Source organism: Salvia splendens, chromosome 10, assembly GCF_004379255.2.
Source record: "Salvia splendens isolate huo1 chromosome 10, SspV2, whole genome shotgun sequence".
Classification (NCBI taxonomy): domain Eukaryota; kingdom Viridiplantae; phylum Streptophyta; class Magnoliopsida; order Lamiales; family Lamiaceae; genus Salvia; species Salvia splendens.
Window position 1 is genome coordinate 9,949,270 of NC_056041.1, and position 23,555 is coordinate 9,972,824.

General features: G+C 37.7%; 1 protein-coding gene across 4 annotated transcripts in view; it reads left to right on the forward strand.

Annotated features, from left to right (window-relative positions):
- LOC121752081 (dicer-like protein 4) overlaps positions 1–22,652 on the forward strand; it is a 37,749-nt gene extending 15,097 nt beyond the window's left edge. Inside the window, exons 3-25 of one of the 4 annotated variants that reach the window (XM_042146960.1) lie at positions 1,372–1,482; positions 2,085–2,225; positions 2,329–2,401; positions 2,879–2,919; positions 3,745–3,885; positions 3,961–4,089; positions 5,153–5,288; positions 5,568–5,664; positions 6,916–7,102; positions 7,360–7,520; positions 7,605–7,811; positions 7,912–8,174; positions 8,256–8,530; positions 8,609–9,036; positions 9,773–9,867; positions 10,645–10,853; positions 11,019–11,228; positions 13,331–13,786; positions 13,889–14,158; positions 20,587–20,913; positions 21,390–21,720; positions 21,794–21,908; positions 22,208–22,652. In XM_042146960.1, coding sequence (XP_042002894.1) covers positions 1,372–1,482; positions 2,085–2,225; positions 2,329–2,401; positions 2,879–2,919; positions 3,745–3,885; positions 3,961–4,089; positions 5,153–5,288; positions 5,568–5,664; positions 6,916–7,102; positions 7,360–7,520; positions 7,605–7,811; positions 7,912–8,174; positions 8,256–8,530; positions 8,609–9,036; positions 9,773–9,867; positions 10,645–10,853; positions 11,019–11,228; positions 13,331–13,786; positions 13,889–14,158; positions 20,587–20,913; positions 21,390–21,720; positions 21,794–21,908; positions 22,208–22,376 — 4,572 coding nt within the window. In that variant the 3' untranslated portion in view covers positions 22,377–22,652. Of the gene's footprint in view, positions 1–1,371; positions 1,483–2,084; positions 2,226–2,328; positions 2,402–2,878; positions 2,920–3,744; positions 3,886–3,960; positions 4,090–5,152; positions 5,289–5,567; positions 5,665–6,915; positions 7,103–7,359; positions 7,521–7,604; positions 7,812–7,911; positions 8,175–8,255; positions 8,531–8,608; positions 9,037–9,772; positions 9,868–10,644; positions 10,854–11,018; positions 11,229–13,330; positions 13,787–13,888; positions 14,159–20,136; positions 20,189–20,586; positions 20,914–21,389; positions 21,721–21,793; positions 21,909–22,207 lie in introns of those variants that run through there. The other 3 variants (XM_042146961.1, XM_042146963.1, XM_042146962.1) reach the window with 3 other exon arrangements.
- The last annotated feature ends 903 nt before the right edge of the window (positions 22,653–23,555 follow it).

Here is a 23,555-nt window from a genome sequence, read left to right on the forward strand (position 1 = left end):
AAAATCTGTAAATAACTCTTTTTACCTAAGCCTTTCAGGAAAATGTTGTCCTTCTCCCATGTAAGCTTGAGACACCTTAGAATCCAATATACTTCTTTCATGTTTTCCTAGTATGGTTGTTTGTGAACTGACTTGACACATTTACTGCAAACAATGTTAAATCTTGTATTGGAGAAGGTAGCATGGTTTTCTTACTAGCCTTTGATAACAAATTTCATCTACAAGCCTACTGATCCTTTTTGTACCGTGCTTTACTGCTAATTCCACTGGAGTTTCAACACATTTATACCGTAGTATTCCAGTTGATTTGAGAGATCCACCGCTTATTTTCTTTGAGAGACAATGATGCCTTCGCTTTTCAGGGATAACCAGTAAATATATAGGATTCCGTATTGTTTTTTTTTTTTGCTGCAAAATCCTTAGCTTTGAGTTGCATCAATTAATAATCTCCACAGTGAGTTACCTTATAAATGAATGTTGCCTGCTTGCACATGTTTTACAAGAGGGATACTTATTGAAAGAGAGTCCAATTTGCCTGGAATTGATTATATTTGTATTTCTTTATAATTCAGGAAACTAAACCAAATATTTCAATCCATATAAGGACTGAAGTTTGCTGACCTTTTTAGTCTTTGTTGGGGATTCAGTTTTGGGGTGAATAACTATGTTGGTATAACCCATAAGATCACTATTGAAATGTGCTTTTATGACATTTAACTGGTAAAGAGACGAATCCAGGTTAGATGTTAACGGACACGAACAATGTCGAGCTTTACTCTAATGCAAATGTTTCTTTGTAATCAATCCTATACACTTCAGTAAACCCCTTAGTCATGCGACAAGCTTTATCCCTTCCCTCTCTTCCATTTGCTTTGTGTTCGCCCACAAGGATCCATTTACAACCAGCAACTTGTTTTCGATACGACTATGAGCTCCCTTGCCTTACTCTTGTCTAGCGAACTAATTTCTTCCAGAATGGCTACCTTGCATTTTAAGTATTATCATAGCTTCTTGAGAATGAACCTGAATCTGGTCAAGATTATTGATCAAAGCCTTATTTGGTGAGAGCCTCTATAGGGAACACCGTTACACATTTTTCAATCAACAAACTTATTCAGATTATTAATATTAAAAAAGTTAGAGGTTTAAATATCCCTCTTTTATATTGAATATATTGTAATAACCTCGTAGAACAGTTAAGTACTGGACCTGCATTCATGTTTGCATTTAGCATGTCAGAATAAAGTCATTACTGTACTATTTCTTTCCTTTATTAAATATTACAATTATTATTATTATTATTATTATTATTATTATTATTATTTTCATGCTAGTTAGAATTACATTTGGTTTCTCCTGTGGATCTAACAGCAAGCAAAGGTCATTGCAAATTCTATTGACTTCAAAGTTGGGATCTATTGTGGAAGCTCAGCTCAGGTAAAGAGTCCCCATTACTGGAAGAAGGAAGTTGAGGAGAATGAGGTTGGTGTAAATTTTTATTATGAAGTTTTAAGAACAGAGAGCATTATTTCTCAGATTGGCGCACATCAGTCTTCTATTTGAACTATATCAGTGTTTACATTAGTATTAAAGAAATTTGTTTCTTATAAAGGGTGACGATATTTCTCAGTTAACATTTACTGAAGTTCAATTTTCTTTTGATTCCCCTTAATAGTACGTTCTCGTGATTTGACAACTGTGTAATTAGATAGTATTTTTTAACCTATCTGAAATTTCAAACTCTAGATATCTCATCTCTCCAGTAGGTGGTGAATGTACAGTGATCTTGTTTTAATGGGAGTGGATTGCTTGCATAATATTTTAGGAATGATCCGAAATGTAGTTAATGTCTCACTATTGGCATCCAAGACCAGTGAATTAAGGGATTTCTTTGTCAGTAGCATCATAGAGCTGGAGTCCTATCCACTGCATTTGTTTTTCCTTGTGAAAACTTGTCCGTTTGATGTAGTTATGCTGATTTACTACTAATATATCCACTGGCTGTTTAGTGCTGTTGAGCAGGGTTGCTAGCTGTAGGGAACTCCAATGATATCTTAGTTTATACCGATTTTTCTACCATGCAGGTCCTAGTTATGACCCCACAGATACTTCTGCACAATTTGTCTCACTGCTTTATCAAGATTGAGGTGATTGCTCTTCTAATATTTGATGAGTGCCATTATGCGCAACTTGATAGCAATCATCCTTATTCTGAAATTATGAAGGTACTATATTGAATTCACAAATTATTCTGGACTTCAGTACACATAGTGTCGAATTATATATTGCCTGATTCTTGAATTGAGGGTTTTCATGAAAATGCTGTAGATCTTCTACAAAACAGATGTCGTGAAACTTCCTCGTATTTGTGGCATGACTGCATCTCCAAAATCAGGAAAAGGTAACTGAATTGTGTCATTAATACATCTTCATTGCATATTATTTTCCACATGTTCTGCGGACTACATGCAATCCTGGTGATTCACATTTTTATCATTATCTTCTTGAGAAACGGGGATGCAAACCAAATGGAATGATACTGTAATTTCGGTTACCTTTTCAAACCATCCCTGAAGAAAACATATCTGGTTAATACATTTTTTTCTCAACTGATTCTTCTTTGTTTTGTTCCTTTTGTTCTGTTGTCACTTCGTCCTTCTGAATCTGGTTTGATGAACAACTCATAGCAGCCATTTATATTTTCTATCATGACCCACTGGGTTTGAATCTCCGTGTAATACCTTTGTTTCCAAATGAAGTATTTGTTCATGACAAACTGCTGAATTTTTTATGGCTTTTTTCACCTGGAGGAGTTTGTTTATACTCTTAATTGACTCATTAATGTTTTGAGTTTTGACATGAATTCATGCTCTTTTAGGTGGCTCAATAGATGGTCTTGAGGCATTGCTGCGAGCAAAGGTGTGTTTTTTAGGATAAAAATGTTCATATTCAATACTTCTTAGTTTAATTTTACTAAAACGTTTGTTACAAATAGTACAATTACACAAGGCAAATAATTAGAGGAGACTTCAAACTACCCTTTAAAAATTACTCTCTCCGTCCCATAAAAATATGGGCTTTTGATATGGCACGGGAATTAAGACAAAATTGGTAAAGTAAGACAGAGGAGGAGAAGGGTAGTTAAAGTAGTGTTAGTGGGATCCCCACCATTATTAGTGTTTTAAATTTTAATGGTGGTAATATGGGTAGTAAATTGGGATAACTTTCCATGAATGGAAATGCCCATATTTTTATGGGACGGACGAAAATGGAAAGTGCACATTTATTTATGGGACAAAGGGAGTATAATTTTTTTCCTTTTGAGTATGGCCTTGCCCCACTATTGATGTGGTAAATTCACACGGGTAAAAATTGGTTATCTCACAATTATGTTAAACTTTATCTGGTTCCAGTATCTAATTTTGTCCATCCGTAATCCGTTTCTGTTAGAGTCAAGGAACCATAATAGAATGACAGAAAAGTAAATGGCTCAGGTGGTTCTGTCGGAATGAGTCAAATAAGGTTCTACATAAAGTAAGCTAATAACATGATTTTAAGTGTTTTTGGATTTAGGCTTTTGGGGATTCAAGAAAGGGTATAAAACTATAAATTGGAAAATTTTGTAGTTTGCTCTCAAGCTTTGCACAAATATTACAATTCCAGTGTCCCCACTCAAACCAGCAAAAAATCGGAAGAACATCCTCTCTCAAATATTGATCACCTATCCTTTTCTTTGTTTCTTAGGTTTATACTGTTGAAGACAAGGATGAGCTGGAAAAATTTGTCACATCCCCCAAAGTGAATGTGTATTATTATAGTTCGGAGGATGGCATGTCTTTGCCTCACATTATTTACGCTAGGAAACTTGAGGAGATAAAGAATCAGGTATTGCAAGGTAACAATGTAGTTTGTAAAATTTATTCCATAAGACTATTAAACTAATATTATTTGTCATAACAGTCTATGTCAGCACTTCGAATAAATTCACTTGATCAGAGTACTCTGATGAGCACCAAAAAGCAGCTTCAAAAGCTGCATTGCAATTTGATCTTTTGTCTAGAAAACCTTGGACTTTGGGGAGCATTACAGGTAAAGATCACAATTTTAATCACCCGGTACCTTTTAAACAGTCATATATGGTGCTTGGATTTGATTTATTAAATAGTAATCCCTCCGTCCCAGCCTAAGCGAGATGTTTCATTTTCGCACGTGGTTTGGAAAAACGATAATAAATATTTAAAGTGGAGAGAAAGTAAAGGAAGAGAGCTCTCTTACTATCTCTCCACTTTCACTATTTATTATCATTTTTCCAAAACACTTGAGAAAATGAAATGTCTCGCTTAGGCTAGGACAGAGGGAGTAGTGCTGATATGCCCATTTAGGTAACTGCTGAATGATGATATGATTTTCCTAATTAATACATTTGAGTTACATTCATACTGTACTTTGAAGTCTGAACAGTCTGCTGGCCCCTCCATCAAATTCTCATAGAGCAAATGGTCGTCATGGAGAGAACTCATACATTCACACATATTTTCACTATTTCAGTCAGTCTGGCTTTTGTGACATTGAAGATTGTCAGTTAGGTTTTGGTGCACGAGTATTTTTATTTTCATTTTCTTTCTTTTTACGTACCTGTAAAATTTATCAATACACTGGGATTCACGCTTGGGTTGCCATATTTTAATCCTTAGCTCTCATGTGAGGACTCATTATTTGATGACAATACATATTTGTCTTACGCCACTGCTTTCTAGACTGCACCTCATATTTCGCTGCACGAATTAAATTTCACACCGACTTTCGGCGGAAGTCTACTTTTTGACTTCCGAAGGATTACTTTGCAAAATAACGAAAAAATATGTTTATCTAACGAATGCACCCCAGTGAGGGAAGTGGTTTGTAGTTGGTCTATACATCTCAAACAATGTCTGCATCAGTTCTTTTTTTTTTGTAGTTCTAATATGTTATTTGAGGGCTTGGGTTGTTGTAAACCCCAACATATCTTAGGACTTAAGTTCTAGAACAATGGATACTGCAATCCACCTTGTTTTTCTTACTTCTTCAGCCTGAGACCCCTACTTCAAGGGTGTTACTTAGAGTTTCCATTGAGAGGTTGCTCATCTCTAATTTACTCCTGCATTTGTCAAAGGCCAGCCATATTTTCCTGAAGGGTGATCATTTTGAGAACACCGAGGTTGTGGAAGAAGAGAGTTCAAGTGAAAGTAACTTGTGCAATAAATATTTGCATCAGGTTGTATCAGTTCTTGCTTCTGATTGCACTGGAGGTATATCAATATTCCAAAATATTATTATTGATTCCATTAATTATGTTTTATGTCTGCTCCTCTAAGTTGACAGATGTATATGCAGTTGTTCCCTTTTCCCTAATGACTTACCAGTATAAATTGTTTACCTTATATTATATGGTTTGCATTATCTGGTTATGTATTTGCTTCACTAGGAAGGCAGATTAATATACTCCCTTTTATTACTCCTCCTATTTAGTTCCCTTTTGTGATTTGTTTACTTTGAATGCCAGAAATAATATCCTATTATGCATGCAGATGGTAAGGAAGCTGATCTGTCCACTGTTGAAGTTTTGAAAGAGCCTTACTTCTCAAAAAAGCTCTTACGGCTTATTGGAATATTATCCAGCTTTAGGTTGGTATTTGCTTGCTCTTATGTTTTTAGACAATCATTTTCAACCAGATTTTTTTCTTTGGAAATGCATTTGACTTATTTAAATGGTAGATGTCTCATTGTTATTATCGTGGAACTTGATAATGTCTATCAGGAGGCCTACCCTTTAAGACAAAGTTGGCACTTGACAACTGACGTATAGCCGTGAAGTAATTGCTTCGAATCTCTTTTCATGGCTTCTCTGTAATTTAGTATGCAAAGCACAAAGGATTTGTGTCATCTCCTGGTAAAACAGGCTCCATGAGTAATAATGACCCCAATAATCTTTATAATTGCATATTTCCATGAAAGTCGCACTATAATGCCATATCACCACTTGTCGTTAAAATGCTTCTCCTAGAATGTCTACGATTCTCCATGTAATTTGAGCCTTAAACTTGTGTTTGTTTCCTAATATAAAAACAGCCAGACCAATTAATTGTTTATGTTCTTTTTGGAAGCTTAGTTTTTTGGTCTCATCTTCTATCAATATTGAGGTATAGGGCTTTAAATAATGGAGTGATCCTTTTTGTTTCAAGAGTTACTAGGCCAGCTTTGATGTTTATGTATGCCTTTCATAGTACACCTATGTTTACTGTCATAATAAACTGTTATTAAAGAAATTATGCAGACACCTTATCACAAATTTGTAGTCTTGAAATATTTTGAGATAATATGTTCTTAAGTTTTGCGACGTGCTTTGGGTATTATTACACAATTTTCATAGTACATGTTATTGCAGTATGAGTAATTTGATAATTTAACCTGTCTAATGAGTTAATATGGATGAAAACGTATTGTCTAGGACCATAAGCTAACACACTTAATGTGTAGGACCAAATAAGTTTTTTATGCACATGTACAGGACCAATTTTTGACTTTAAAATGTGGTTGATTGTTATTTTTTGACGGAATTGTTAAATATGGACCAAAACATATTGTTTATGACCAGGAGCTAACACACTTAATGTGTAGGACCAAAAAGAGCAAATGTACGGGACCAATTTTGGACTTTAGTCTATTTCTTAATGAGTTCAACTGCAGTATCAATCTTTCTGACTTTTCTCTGTCTTCCTGATTCCTAGTTCCTGCCATCTTTTTTCTCTGGACTTTAAAGTAACACGATACTCTGTTTTTTTATGTTGGTAATTGCAACATTGAATTCAAGGACCACACCATGGTGGACTTGAATGTGACGCCATAGATATGACAAAGCCTGTTTTTTCTTAACAGGTTGCAGCCCAATATGAAATGCATTATATTTGTTAATAGAATTGTTACTGCAAGATCCCTCTCACATATTCTTCGAAACTTGAAGTTCTTATCAGCTTGGAAGTGTGGTTTCCTTGTGGGAGTGCACGTTGGACTTGTATCACGTAAAAACACAAATATCATTCTTGATAAGTTCCGATCTGGAGAGGTACTTATGATTATAATGACATGCCCCTCTCTTTTGCTTTTTGTATCTTCTGTGTGTAATATTTTGTATCTTCCTTTAGTAATGGGATCATGGGGTTATAAAGATTGAAATGACTGTTTGCTTGTCTTCTGCCTGTATTTCCCTCTTCAGTATATTGTGATCTAGTTTCTATAACTCTTTATTCCTTGTTCTTATAGCCAAACTTTGGTTGAAGCTGTAATAACATAATAGTTCTTGTTATTAAATTATATTGGCAGCTAAATCTATTAGTTGCAACAAAAGTGGGCGAAGAGGGACTTGATATACAGACATGTTGCCTTGTAATACGTTTTGATCTTCCAGAAACAGTTGCAAGTTTTATCCAGTCTAGAGGTCGTGCACGTATGCCCCAGTCTGAATATGCATTTTTGGTGGACAGGTGCTTCTTTTAGAGCTTGATTAAGACACATTTTAGTTTTATTCAGTGAGTAAAATCAAATTTCTAAAACTCTCCACTATGCAGGGGCAACCTGAAGGAACTCGGGTTGATCGAACACTTTAAAAAGGATGAAGCACTGATGAATGAAGAAATTTCATTGAGAAAATCTAGTAATCTGATAACTAGTTTTGAAGAGAGAACCTATAAAGTGGATACTACTGGGGCAACGATTAGTTCTATAATGAGCATCTCATTGCTGCACCACTATTGTTCAAAACTGCCTCATGATGAGTATGATCTTACTCTCTTGTTATTTTGTCTACCATCTGAACAGAAGTCATAGCTATTATCCCTTATTTCCAAATTTTTTTGCTGATGATATCTGTATTAGGTACTTTCAACCAAAACCCCAGTTTTTCTACTTTGATGATATAGATGGAATGGTTTGCACCATAATTCTCCCAGCCAATGCTCCAATTCATCAAATTGTAAGTTCACCTCAATCTTCCACGGATGCAGCTAAGAAAGATGCCTGTTTGAGAGCATGCAAGGCTCTACATGAAATTGGAGCACTGACTGATTACCTCTTGCCTGAGCAAGATGATAAACATGAGGAATTGACTGAAGACTTATCTGATTCTGGTGGCAGCAGTGGTTGGTGGATTATATACAAATAAGTTTCAGATTCCTTATACCAACTATAAGGTTCATATTTAGTTTTTTCATTTACTGCAGAAGAGGATTCACGAGCCGAATTACATGAGATGCTTGTTCCAGCTGCCCTTAGGAAACCATGGACAGAACCTCAGAGCTCAACTTGCTTTAGTTGTTACTACATTGATATTTGTCCTACCCCAGCAGATAGAGATTACAGAAGGTTTGGTCTTTTCATGAAGGATCCCCTCCCAGAAGGGGCTGGACAAATGAAGGTTGAACTTTGTTTGGCTCGTGGTAGAATGGTGAGGTCACAGCTTATTCCATACGGAGTTACTAGATTTCATAAAGATGAGGTAGTCTTCTTTCTTTATATACAAATAAGTGATGATATTGAGTAGTTCATGCCGGGCTAAATTATTTGTATTATACAGATTGCCGCAGCTGAAATGGTGCAGAAAATGTTTCTCCAAATTATTCTTGACAGGCATAAATTTGTGTCTGAATATGTGTCACTAAAAAATGATGATGTCTATAACTCAAGCTCGGCAACATTCTACCTATTGCTTCCTCTTGAACCGATAAAACATGGCAGCATCTCTGTGGACTGGGCACTAATTAAGAGATGTTTGTCATCTCCAATTTTCAAACTTTCACGTCTTGATGTGGGTGATCAAACTTCTCAAAGTAGCAAGTACTTGCATCTTTCCAATGGTCACTTTAGCTCAGACGATGTTGTGAATAGTTTGGTGTATGTCCCATGCAATCGTAAATTTTTCTTTATTTCTGCTGTTTACTGGGAGAAGAATGGATATAGCTTACATGGTGCATCAAAGGACCATGTGCAGCACTATAAGGAGAAGTAAGTTATTTCCTGTCTTGTTTCCGATTAGTTACAGTAATTTCTCCTAGTTTGTTTATGAAGACTTGGTGTCAGGTAAATGCTAGTATCTTGTTTGATTAAAATTCCAGTTGCACCCAAATTCTAGCTTATATATCAGACTGAGAAAAATAATGATTAGTCCAAACTCAATTTTGTTCTACATAGTTCACCATATCAACAGTAGGAATGTGACCCCTTTAGATCCTTCTAGAGGTGATTGTCTTTAACTTATTCAATTACATTTCAGTGTATCCAACTTTAAAAAACATCATCTATTTTATTTCTTCGTAAATGGTTTAAGAAATTGTGCAAAAATCTCATCGCAAGTGTATTTTAGTAACTTAGTGGCAGGCAGCTATAGTCATCTGTAAATAATTTCCATTTACTATGTCAACTTTCGTCACAACTGGGTGATCAAATATAGAGTAGAGGCTTGAGATTGATGAATTACTATGAAACCATATTCTATTAATTAGGACTCTGTCGAGGGTTTGCATGCACACATTCTCATGCTATCCATAGATTGATTTCCACATGCTTGAAGATAACTGAGCATAGTTAGATGATTTTTTCCTGGTCATCTCAATGCTTTTTCTTGTTTGTGATTCTAGATCTCTATTTTGGGACGTAACATGGTTGAACTGTTGCATGATCTATGTGCTCTGAGTGTTCTTTAATTTTCTGATAATGTAACTGGTCAACTTTTACTTTATAGGTTTGATATTCATCTTGCATACCCCGATCAACCTGTTTTGAAAGCCAAACAACTTTTTCTCTTGGAGAATTTATTGAGAAAGAAAAAACTTACAGGTATATTTCATTTATATATATCTAATTCATTGTTATGTACCCTGAATTGAGTTAAGCCCCATTAAGAAATAAAATATATTTGCATTTTAGTTGTGTTGGCATGTTTTCCTGAGTTTGAATATGTTAGTTGACTTATGACTGTTACTGGGTGGGAGTACATCAAATTTTTGTGTTCTTTCATTGTATTATATTTTTCTTCTCTAGGGTCAATATGTTTATGGTATTGTGGGGAGTTCTAAAGTGTATATAGTATACTGACAAAAGCAGAAGAGTCTTAGAAGCCAAAAGGTGGGAAAGTTAACTTGCATTCCTGCTTGTCTGAGTAGCTTTCTACAGCATGTGATTTCTCATGCTTGTTCTGATTATGATTCAATCTCATATCATAGCCTTAAGGATCGGTGAATTGCGTAACTGTATGGTTTGATTTCTGTACTGAAGGACATTTATGATAGCTTGACTTAGAGCTTTGTTTGATTTCTGTACTAGAAGTAGAACTAGGCTGTGCTGGTAGCTTTCTTATATATGTAAATATATCTCTATACAAATAAGCTACATCACTATTATATGTTAAGAAGATACATCCTTAAGAGATGATCAATCTGCTAAAGCTTTGGTAAAAAGTATACGACAGTCATGTGTGCGCCTCATTTATATGTTTCCATTAATTGTTGATGTTTTTTCATTCACATTTCTGCATTGACTTCTTTGTTTTTTGCCTCTTTACCTTTGTCTACTTATATATTGAACATGTTGAATCATTTGCTCACTTAATTTCAGAAGAATGGCGAGAAAAGGAGGAACACTCTTTTGAATTGCCTCCTGAGATTTGTCAGTTGAAAGTTATTGGTTTCTCTAAAGATATTGGGAGTTCATTGTCTCTGTTACCATCAATCATGCACCGGCTTGAAAGCTTACTTGTGGCCATTGAGTTGAAGGAAAAATTAGCTGAATCTTTCCCAGAGGGAGCTGAAGTTACCACTGCTCGTGTAAGGATTCACAGGATTAATTAATTGTATCATTGAACCATGTTGACCGTGTATTTACATTCTTACCCTTATACAGTTAAATTTATTTTCATGCATCACATCCAGTTTCCCTGAAACACATACTTATATTTCAGATGTGCTAATAATTCTTTAAAACTGGTTCAGGTTCTTGAAGCACTCACAACAGAGAAATGCTCTGAAAGCTTTTCTCTTGAAAGACTTGAAGTGCTTGGAGATGCATTTCTTAAGTTTGCGGTTGGCAGATGTCTATTCCTTAAGCATGATGCTTTAGATGAAGGGCAACTAACTAGAAGACGTTCCAACATCGTGAACAATTCTAATCTACTCAAGCTTGCAACGGCGAAGAAGTTACAGGTAACTGATATAGAAGAGTATCCATTTTAAGCTCGCACAATTATTGGCCAGTCAAATTAATCAATATTACTGAATCTGCAAGTTAACAAAAAATAACCAGTCAAAGCCATCATAGTAGGAAGAACTAGTGAGAACTGGCGAAAACCAAGATTTGGCAGAACCGCTTTAATCATTTAGAAAATCGGAAGACTCATGCATGAAATCTGTAAAACTCCTGTACTTGAAGAACCACCAATGAAATATTATAGAAGAGGTGGTGGGATACAATCTACTTGTTTATGCTTTTGTGTTCCAGAGCAATTCAAATTAAAAGATGTTGCTGGAGTTGGTGTGCTGTATGGTGGGGGCAGACTGAGGGAGTGGGGTTGAAGAAGGGGAGGAAAGGAGGTGTTTCTGTGTGGTGAACTTAAAAAGAGCTTTCAGGGTGAAAATCACTAATATGTAAATAATATGAAAAATAGCATCCTGAAACATACCTAAAATGCTGAAATTTGCGTTGGGTTTGTGAATTTTTTTTAGATGAAATACAAAATATAAAATGATAGGAAGAGATGATGCTATGTGTTTCAAGGCATGGAGAGATGCGAGTTACAAACACGTCTTTCCTAAAGTGCACGCACGGTCCATGCGCTTCACGGCAAGGGTCATGCGTCGCGTCTGAATTTTTGGCAGCAAAGCTTGGCTAGATACGTGAGTCCAATTCGCGTCTTACGCTAAGACACGACTAAGGCTCACGTCTTCACTCTAGATGCGAGTTACAAACTCGTCTACCCAGATTTAAAAAGAAGTCCGATTTTGGGTACCTTTTTCTACTTCTACCCATATTGAGAAGGAAAAAAAAACTGTTGTTACTGTGGGTACAAGGACTTGCCGAGAAATCCTAAATCATATAAGATGAATCTGGAAGTAGAAACAGTTGAACTTGGAGAGTATGGTTTTTCTGAAGTTATTTATTGGTTTTTGGATATTTATCTGCCTTAGTGTGTTAGTATGTTAAGCTCAAACAGGTCTGTGAGCCTAAGCAATAAAGTCATTCGTTTAGTTAGGTTTCATGCATAACCTTAGGTTAATAGCTAAGGCATGTGTAGTATGACTGACCATGTCATATTTCTTTCCTTGAGTTTCTGATTAAAGCGTGCATGATTGATATGCTAGTCTATATGAAACATGAAAAATGGTGATGACTGATATAATTGAAGTAAAAAAAGGTAAATCAAAGAGTTATTTCCGTCACTTGTGTAATCCTACAGTCACTACTGTAATCCTACAGTGGTTTATTCCCTGAAAAAACCATATAGTACTAGATACCAATACACCCAGACAACAAGATAAAACAATAGGTCGTGTTGACTAAGGATATAGAGTTCTTTTATATGATTAACGTATATATGTATGGTTAATTGGAAGAATAAGGAAAGATCAGAAAATCACGTATGGAAACACCCAATTTTCAAATCATGGCACAAAACACTGAGAACTACCCCGTCTGTCCGAGAGAAAGTTTCCCTTTGGTGGCACTGGTTTTTGGAATTGTTAGATGAGTTTTAATTATTATTTAGTGGCTTTTCATGAAAGTATTATGTTCTTCAAAGTAGCAGTTTCTGATATTGAAAGAAATATTATAGTTTAATACTCCCTCCTTCTCAATCTAGTTGATGCATTTCTTTTGGGCACTGGATTTTGAAATTGATGTTTAAAGGATAAATTAAGAGAGAATAAAGTATGAAAGGGAATAAAGTAAGAGAGAATAAAGGAAACGAAGAGAGATGATAAAGTTTTTGCCAAAAAAGGAAATGAAGCAAGTACCTTGGAACAACCCAAAATGGAATATGTATCAAGTAGCTTGGGATGGAGGGAGTATAAAGTATTTTTGTTGGGAATCATTTGATAAAACCCAAAACTCTTTGGTGAGTAGCCTGTATGACATTGTTGAATGACCTTCAAAGTGTTAATACTTTGACTGTTAAAAGGGGTTAATTGTTTTAAGTAGCCATCACAATTTCATTAATGTGTCCTGATCATGTTCAAATTACAATTTCAATAAATTTTCAAGAATTTTCTTTATGCTGAATACATTTTTGCATTTTAAAATACAACTCCAGGTCTACATTCGAGATCAATCATTTGAGCCCGACAAATTCTATGCATTTGGTCGTCCGTGCCCTTTAAATTGCACAAAGGAAACTCAGGAGCACATTCACTCAGATTATAGCAAGAACAATGACAAAAATTCTGGAGTTAGATGCAACAAATGTCATCACTGGTTATACAACAAGACAATTGCTGATGCTCTTGAGGCACTTACAGGAGCTTTTATAGTAGATAGTGGGTTTAAATCAGCAACTGCATTTCTTAAGTGGGTTGGTGTAGAAGTAGATTTTACTCTCCCAAAAATTGATAATATCTGCTCTGCCAGTGAGTCATTTCTTCCTCTTTCGAGTGAGATTGATGTTAAAGCCCTTGAAAATCTGGTAGGTTACAAATTTTCCCATAAGGGTTTGCTCATTCAGGCATTTGTTCATCCATCTTTCAACAATCTTTTGGGAGGTTGCTACCAGGTACTACCGATGTCCACTCCACTGTCAATGCCAGTAAAGTGTTAATGTTTCATTTATGTTTCAATCTTTGGTGCTAATACATATTGCATTTACTTCAACCAGAGACTTGAGTTCCTTGGAGATGCCGTCTTGGATTATTTGATCACTTCCTATCTGTATTCTGTCTATCCAAGCTTAAAACCTGGCCATTTAACAGATTTGAGATCAGCATGCGTGAACAACACTTCATTTGCTGATGTAGCTGGAAAATGGTCCTTTCACAAATATATGATTTGTGATTCTAGTGTTCTCCGAGAAGCAATAGACAAATACGTTAACACTGGTAAATCAGGAACGGAGAAAGAGCATATAGAAGAGAAAGCATGTCCAAAGGTGTACATTCCTTCTGTTTGTGGTTTTTTTTTATCCTTATGCCTGCAGAATAAGAAACTATTATAGCTTTATGTTGGGATTCAATACGCACAAGACTTTCACACACTCAGGTGAATCACACACACACTCACAGTTGTATGATAACTCACAATGCAGAAGAACACACACTCACACTTAGAGTATCGAAGATGGTAATCTTGGAGAGAAAACTTGAAAACTCTTTATTGATTTTCACTACTAACTACGTACATGGTTTTGAGCTATTTAAAGCTCTACAATCAAGTAGCAACTGCTACTAACTAACTACAAGAAGAATCAAGAAAGCAAGAAGAATAACTGCTACATCTCGGCTAACTAACTGCTGCACCAACGGCTAGTTTCTCTAGGCCGAACTTCCTTCTCGGTTCAAGACCGAACTGTTGCTTCTTCTTTTTCGGCTCAAGACGAACTCTATTCTTGACTCAAGACCGAACTTTCTTTTCGGCTCACAACCGAGCACTCTCTTCGGCTCACAACCGAGCTCCCTTCTCGGTTCACAAACCGAACTCCTTTGCTTCTCGGCTCAAGACCAACTGTCTTCTCGGCTCAAAGCCGAACTCAAAGCCGAGCTTCCTTCTTCTTCTGCTAGTTCTTCCAAGCTAGTTCCAGCTCGGTAAGCCGAGCTTACCGAACTCCTTTCTGGCCGAGCTTCTTCCAACTGAAATGAGCACTCCATTATTACAATTCTCCACCTGAGGGCTCATCTCAGTTCTTGCACAAACATTGATCAACTTCTTGCAATGATCAAACTTGTCTCTACTTAGAGATTTAGTTAGCATATCTGCCGGATTGTGCAAGGTGTTAATCTTAACCACCTTCACCCTTCCCCTTTCAATCTCATCTCTAATAAAGTGCAACTTTATGTCTATATGCTTGCTCCTTTCATGGAAACCCGGATGTTTAGCCAAGCATATAGCTGAGCTGCTGTCACAATGAATCACCATTGTTTCTTGGTCAAAACCAAAATCAGAAATTACTCCCTGGATCCAAAAGCTCTCCTGTACAGCTGCAGTGAGAGCTATATACTCTGATTCTGTAGTTGAGAGAGCAACTACACTCTGCAGACCTGATTTCCAACTGATCACAGTTCCAAACATGGTGAACAAATAACCTGTTTGAGACTTTCTGGTGTCCAGATTTGCAGCATAGTCTGCATCACAATACCCCTGCACAACCTCCTCAGATCCACCTTCCCAGCCATTGAACACAATCCCCCAGTCCTTAGTTGACTTCATGTACCTCAATATCCATTTAAGAGCATTCCAATGCTCCTTCCCCGGGTCTGCCATGTATCTGCTAGTCACTGAGATAGCATGAGCAAGATCTGGTCTTGTACAAATCATAGTGTACATGATACTCCCAACAACACTAGCATAAGGGATAGCCTCCATCTCATCAGCCTCTTGCTTAGTTTTAGGAGCTTGTTCCTTTGATAATCTGAAACTCTGGGACAAGGGTGTTGAGGCAGGTTTAGCATTCTCCATTCTGAATCTCTGCATAACTTTGTCAATATAATCAGTTTGCAGCATCCACAGCTTCTTGCAGCCTCTATCTCTCTGAATATGTATGCCTAGGATCTTCCTTGACTCTCCTAGATCCTTCATTTCAAAGCTCGACTTCAGATCTTGTTTAACTTTCTGAATTTCTGTCATAGAAGGACCTGCAAGTAGCATATCATCCACATAGAGTAATAGGTAGGCAATGGGAGTCCTGCCTGCCTTCTTGATGTAAATACAATCATCATATTCTGACTTGGAGAAGCCAATCTTCTTCATCTGTGCATCAAACTTCTTATTCCACTGTCTAGGACTTTGCTTAAGTCCATAAAGACTTTTCTGTAGCAAGCACACCTTGCCTTCTTCTCCAGTCTTCACATAGCCCTCTGGCTGTTCCATAAAGATAGTCTCCTCTAGATCCCCATTGAGGAAGGCTGTCTTCACATCAAGCTGTTGTAGCTCCCAGTCTAGCTGGTTCACAACTGCCAACAAGATCCTAATCGAAGTGTGCTTAACAACTGGAGCAAATACTTCATTGAAATCAATTCCTTCTTGCTGTGTGAAGCCCCTAGCCACCAGCCTTGCCTTGAATCTGATTCTATCTTTATCAGTGGTCTCAATCTTTTTCTTAAACAACCACTTACAACTGATCAGCCTCCTTTCTTTTCCATCTGTAGTCAGTCTGGATTTATCCACCAAAATCCATGTTTTGTTCTTGAGTAAAGATTCCATTTCCTCATTCATGGCTTCAATCCACCTTTCTCTGTCTTTACTCTTCATGGCTTCTTTATATGTGAGAGGATCTGCAATATCAATGCCCTCAGCAGCACAAAGTGCATAGTAGACCACATCAGAAAACCTTTCAGGTGGTCTTGTATTTCTTCTGCCTCTATCTCTTGCTATCTGGTACTCTCTGGCAGAATCTGCTGTAGGCTCATCAATTTTTCTACCTCGAGCTAGAGCACCATCATCCTCTGGTTCAGACTCACTTTCTGAGTCAGAGGCTTCACCTGCTCCTTGGCAAAGTCCCACTGGCTCCACCTTGAGGAAATCACTCTCAACTTCATTGGAGTCCAGCTTCCTTTTTAAGTATGGCATCTGATCCTCCAAGAACACAACATCCCTACTCACCACCACCTTCTGCCTACCAGGCTCAATGCACCAGAGCCTATACTCCTTAACACCCCTCTGATACCCCAGCAATATGCATTTTAGAGCCCTAGCCTCAAGCTTACTTTGCCTAGCATGAGCATAGGCTGCACACCCAAACACCTTGTATTTTGAGTAGTCACTATGGGCTCCATACCACATGTAATCAGGAGTCTCAGACTTAAGGGCAGTAGATGGACACTTATTTATGAGATAGGCTGCTGTATACACAGCCTCTCCCCAAAATCTGTTGCTCAGACCAGAACTGAGTAACAAGCACCTTACTCTCTCTAGGATAGTCCTATTCATCCTCTCCACAACACCATTTTGCTGGGGGTTACCAGGAACAGTGCGGTGCCTCTTCATACCCTTCTCTTTGCAAAACAGATCAAACTCAGTAGACAAGAATTCCAAGCCATTGTCAGTTCTTAGGCATTTAACACTCCTTCCCTTCTCTAGCTCCACCTCTTTACACCATATCTTGAATTTTGTGAATGTCTCTGATTTTTCTTTCAGTATATACACCCACAGTTTCCTAGTGTAGTCATCAATAATAGCAAGGTAGTATTTCCCACCACCAATTGAGCTTACAGGTGAAGGGCCCCAGAGATCACTATGTATGTAGTCTAATGGGGCTGTAGAAGAGTGAATACCTGTAGGATAGGGTGCCTTCTTTGCTTTTCCAAGTATACACTGCTCACAGGGGTCCATCTTGTTGAAATCTCCAGAGATCAGGCCCTTCTTGATGAGTTCTTTCAAGCTTCCTTCTGCTGGATGGCCCAATCTCTTGTGCCATAGCATTATGGAATCATCTGACACTGCATTGCTTTCTCCATCAACAGCCTTAGCCTTCAGATAATAGAGAATGTGCTCTCTGTCAGCCTCCATCATCACTGCATTCCCAGATTTCACAAGCATCTTTCCCTGACTCATCAATATGGTGAACCCTTTCTCCTCCAGCATTCCCAATGAGATGAGATTTCTTTTCACTTCCGGAATATACCTCACCCCAGTTAGGATCTTTATAGAGCCATCTTGCAAACTTAGCTTCACTTTCCCTATCCCTTTGATCTGACACACATGGTTATTTCCAAGAACTACAGTCCCTGATGCTTCCTGAAGATCATGAAACCAAGATTTGTTGGGGCACATATGGAAGCTGCACCCTGAGTCCATTATCCACCTGTGACTGATCCCATTATCACTTACATTCATGAGTTGAGCAGGGGGATCAGTACTCTCTACACAATCAGAAGTGTTGTGGCCCTCAGAGGCTAGTTTTCTCTTCCAGGCATGGCAGTCCTTCTTCAAGTGCCCTGGTTTCTTGCACCAAAAACATGCTCTGGTTTCCTTCTGAGCATCAGAACTTGAGGGTTTAGAGCCCTCAAACTTTTTCTTGAAGTTCTGCTTTTTGAACTTCTTCACATTCAAGGCCTCTGCAGCTTGAACATTGGAGCTTGCAGAGCTTCTGCTGGTAGTCTTCTGGAGTTCCTTAGCCATCAAGGCCGAGTAGACTTCTGCATAGGTGATAGGCTTATCTCTGCCATAGATAATTGCATCACTCAACTGGTCATACGAGCTAGGCAAGGCATTCAATGTAAGAATGGCCTTGTCTTCATCTGAAATTTTAACATCCACAGAGCCCAGATCATCAATGATCTTATTGAACTCCTCCAACTGCTCTATGATAGATTTTTCACCAGAAAAACTATAGGCATAGAGCCTCTTCTTGAGATACAGCCGGTTAGCCAAAGATTTTGCCAGGTAAACTTCATCTAACCTGTTCAAGATCTCCACCGCAGTCTTGGCTTCTTGAACTTCCCTCAAGACCTTATCCCCAAGGCACAGAATCACTGCAGAATGTGCCTTGAGCTGCATCTCCTCCATCTTTGCCTGAGCTTTATCATCAAGCATTGGAGCCTTTCCTTTCTCTTCTGTATTTGCAAGAACTGCGGCCAAGCCTTGTTGAATCAAGACCGCCTTCATCTTCATCTTCCACAGGCTATAATCATTCTTGCCTGTGAACTTTTCTGCATCAAGCCTTGCTGCCATCTCTGAAACCGTTTGATCCTCTGCAAATCAGCTTCAATATCCCCTTCCCACAGACGGCGCCACTTGTTGGGATTCAATACGCACAAGACTTTCACACACTCAGGTGAATCACACACACACTCACAGTTGTATGATAACTCACAATGCAGAAGAACACACACTCACACTTAGAGTATCGAAGATGGTAATCTTGGAGAGAAAACTTGAAAACTCTTTATTGATTTTCACTACTAACTACGTACATGGTTTTGAGCTATTTAAAGCTCTACAATCAAGTAGCAACTGCTACTAACTAACTACAAGAAGAATCAAGAAAGCAAGAAGAATAACTGCTACATCTCGGCTAACTAACTGCTGCACCAACGGCTAGTTTCTCTAGGCCGAACTTCCTTCTCGGTTCAAGACCGAACTGTTGCTTCTTCTTTTTCGGCTCAAGACGAACTCTATTCTTGACTCAAGACCGAACTTTCTTTTCGGCTCACAACCGAGCACTCTCTTCGGCTCACAACCGAGCTCCCTTCTCGGTTCACAAACCGAACTCCTTTGCTTCTCGGCTCAAGACCAACTGTCTTCTCGGCTCAAAGCCGAACTCAAAGCCGAGCTTCCTTCTTCTTCTGCTAGTTCTTCCAAGCTAGTTCCAGCTCGGTAAGCCGAGCTTACCGAACTCCTTTCTGGCCGAGCTTCTTCCAACTGAAATGAGCACTCCATTATTACACTTTATGCATGCTTTCCACTATTCTGTAATCCTCTTGTTCCTTAGCTGTGTCTGAATAGCTGTTGTTCATTCTTAATAGATCTGTAGTTCCTTGGAGAAAAGCTGTAATCATGAGTATCTGTAAGATAAGGTGAAAGATGATGGGCTAAAGTATGCAGATAAACATTTTTCTATATTAATATGGAGCTGGGTATATAATGCGTACTACAATGTTCAATCACCGATCTATTTCTCTCTAATCAGGGGAGCTTAGTTAGCAAATAAGACAGTATTGCCACTGACTAGTGAGCTGAGTAGGTCTTTCTGGATTGGAAGAAATAGAAGAATCATTAAGCATAGGTAGGAATGTTTAGAAATTGTCTGGGGTAAGGTTAATTTGGGGTTAGCATTGTGGGTTTTCAAAACAGAGTCTAACTTGACTTTGAGGGTTTTGCTTCTATCTGTTGTTCCTTAGCAGTGCCTCATATGCTGAGAGTCACTTGTTCAATATTTTAATCAGTTACTTTACTTGTTACCATTCATAAAAGGGCCGTATCTTCTACGAGTTGTGTTGAAAAGCTCCATGACATCATCTGGATGGTAATTCTCAAACTGTTATTTTCTCAAATTTGTAGCATGCATATCTGTAAGAAATTTCTTAAGTATAAGTCTCACAATGTGTGATGTATGTGAAATGGTGTGACACCCTCTCACATTACTTTGTGAACTGAGCCAATAAGTAGCATGGTGAGAAATTGAGAATCTCCAAACTTTAGATTGTGGAATCATTTGCAACGTATGGAAAACTACTGAAATAGCTGCTACTTAAACGAAGAAGAAAAAAAATTGTTATATTATCTTTCTATACCATAATCTTCAATATTATTTTATGGATTCAATTGGTATAGTGGTTGTTTTCTTATGAAACTTTACATATCCTTGTATTTATTGAAGAAACAAAAACTGATTTGGTTGTGCCTTAATTGGTAATTCTTCAGGCCCTTGGCGACTTAGTGGAGTCTTTTACAGGTGCCCTATTTCTTGACACAGGGTTCAATTTGGAACTCGTCTGGAAGACGATGCTCTTCTTGCTGGACCCTATTGTTAGTATTTCGAAGCTGGAATGCAATCCTCTGAGAGAAATTTATGAACTTTCCCAATCCTATAACTGGGACCTGCAGTTTTCTTCATCAAAGAAAGACAACAAATTTAGAGTTGAAGCTAAAGTGGATGATAAAAATGTTTCTGCCTCAGCTTTGGCTATCAACATCAGTGGAAAAGCTGCCAAAAGAGTGGCTGCAAGACAGTTATTTGAATCTTTGAAGGTAATCAATCTTTTTGATTTTTTTTTAAAACAAATCTAGTTGCTTTTTCTTCTGCTTTCCCTTAATACGTGATTTGTTTCTGTAATACTATGTTATATGGAGTATTTTCCAAGGACTAAGGGATGGCATTATAGGCCTCACTTTTAGGCTTTAGCAGATCTAAAATGAGAAATTAGCTGTGCACAAATCGGACTGGCTGAAATCTCTGATTATATGGTAATGTCTTTTAGACCAGCACAGAGCTGTGACCGTAAGCTGATATCAGATAAATGGCAGTATGATATGTCTACAGTTATTCATCTTAGATGACAGGATGATAGTTCAATAGTTATGCATCTTAGGAGATTCAGATCTTCGATGACTTCAACTTGTGTACCTCGGATAAAAGTAGATTTCAAAAATTCATTCTACACAAGGTGTAACAATATAACGTTCTGATTATTGCCCCTTTATTCTTTCCTGTTTTTATCTTGCAGGCTCAAGGTTACAAGACAAAGTCACCATCACTGAAGGAAGTTCTTACGAAGAGTGAGGTGAGGGCAGCCAAATTGATTGGATATGATGAGACACCCTCTACTGGAACTGCTAAATCTGGTGGCGTAGAAGATTTTGGTAGTGATGATGTTGCACAAGATTATGAAGTTAGGAATATATCAACTCTGAAGCCCAAGCCCATTTCCAGACCTATAGAGCTTCTTTCGCATTGCAAGTCTCCAGAAGTCTGTGTTACACAACCCCCAAGCAGTAGTTTCCGAAGTGATCTCCCTGCTGCCAAACTAAGTAATGGCTCAAACTCGAATGGAAAAGGTACCAACATGTGAGATTTATGAAGTTCTATTTCTGATCATGTCACGTTCTTACTCAAAATTAATTCTGTTAGGTGCTCCCACCAATGTATGTGCAAAATCACGTCTATATGAATTATGTACTGCTAACTGCTGGAGACCACCTGTCTTTGAGTGCTGCCAAGACATCGGACCAAGTCCCTTGAAGGAGTAAGTTGTTACAATGTTCTGTCTCTGTACTTAAAACTATTAACTTCCTTTTTGTGTGAAAGATGCTATCCCATATTAGATTATTTGTTCGATTGTGTTATTAAAAAGATGGGTGTGAATCACTAATATACAACTTTTAGCCTTTTCTACTGCTTCTCTGTGTTGTGTTTGAGGCATCCTTCAACTGCAACTATCGTTTGTTTCAAATGAACTCCATTACTTCACGTTTGTAGTGTGTTCAACCTCACCTCCTTTCTGTTGCTTCGAAGAGTATCTCAGCATATTCTCAATTTTTGCAGATTCTGTTTCAAGGTCATGTTGGAAATCGAAGAGTTGCCAAATGAGTCATTCGAGTTCTATGGGGAACTCCAGGCCAGGAAGAAGGATGCGGCCGAGACAGCAGCAGATGCTGCACTGTGGTACTTGGAAAATGAAGGGTATACATGGGGTAGAAATCGTGACAAGTGAAACGGGAAACATGAATAATGTAGTTTCCAAACTATCTTGAGGTTGCATCCATATATAGATGTATAAATGTACATACGTACATATTAGGATGCACACATTATCTACCCAAGCAATGAACATGCTATGCATTACATAATTCATTGTTTTGGTTAACAGTTCAGCTTTGTTGCTGCACTTGATTAAACCTACAGCTTTATTTCTAGGAAAATTGCATTCGACTGGAATGGTGTTACAATTTTTTACTGATCCCTGAAATGTGAATTTCAGTTTCTGATATATGGAGTCGACTTCTGCTATAATTTTATGAAATACTATGAATGAAAAATTGCATTTGACAGCATTTGAATTGCAAAATTGGAATGGCCTAGGATTCAGATGTGATTACTATTACATATTGATTGTAATTTATATAATCAAATATCCATTTACGAATAAACTTAGATCTGTTAGTAATGATGGGTACTACAGATGAAAAAATTTCAGTAAACACAATCAAAATTTAGCAGTATGATAAAAGCATGCAAACGAATAACAGCAAATTCATGAATGAACCAAACTCGTCATTAATGTTAGGCACTATACGAAATGGCAGAAAATAAGAACTAATATCATAGGCACTGCTGTCAATTCGGAAGCCAAACTAGAGAAAGAAAACAGAGATAATCCAAAATTTCAAACTTGTTATCTTAATAAAAAACACTATTGTCTCGGGAGATAGGTTTCAGTTTACAAATGAAGCAAAAAAACCTAAAACCCATTAACACAAAGCATCCAAAAAAAAATTCCCAAGCAGCATCTCAGAACCCTAGCTTGGTACGGCGCCAATGCCTGCGCTTCGCGTTGTACCTACAAAAAACAAGATCACTCTGAATTCCCCCAAAAAATAATTTATTCTAAAAGTAACTGAAAAGTAGCAAAAGCAAAATACCTGATGGTGTTGTCCGTGCGCATACGGATCCAGTAAGGAATTGGCCTATTTTGCCTCTGCTTCTTCGCCAGCTTCTTCTTAATCATGAACGTCTTGTGCGACGGCTGTTCACAATTTCGTTCGGTTATTTACACATGATGGAAAAAAGATCAACAGAATATCGCACAAAAAATACAAACACACAGAAATCATGGGCGAGAAACAGAGAGGGGTTACCATTTTCGTTAGCTGTGGAAAAAGCTAAGCCTCTG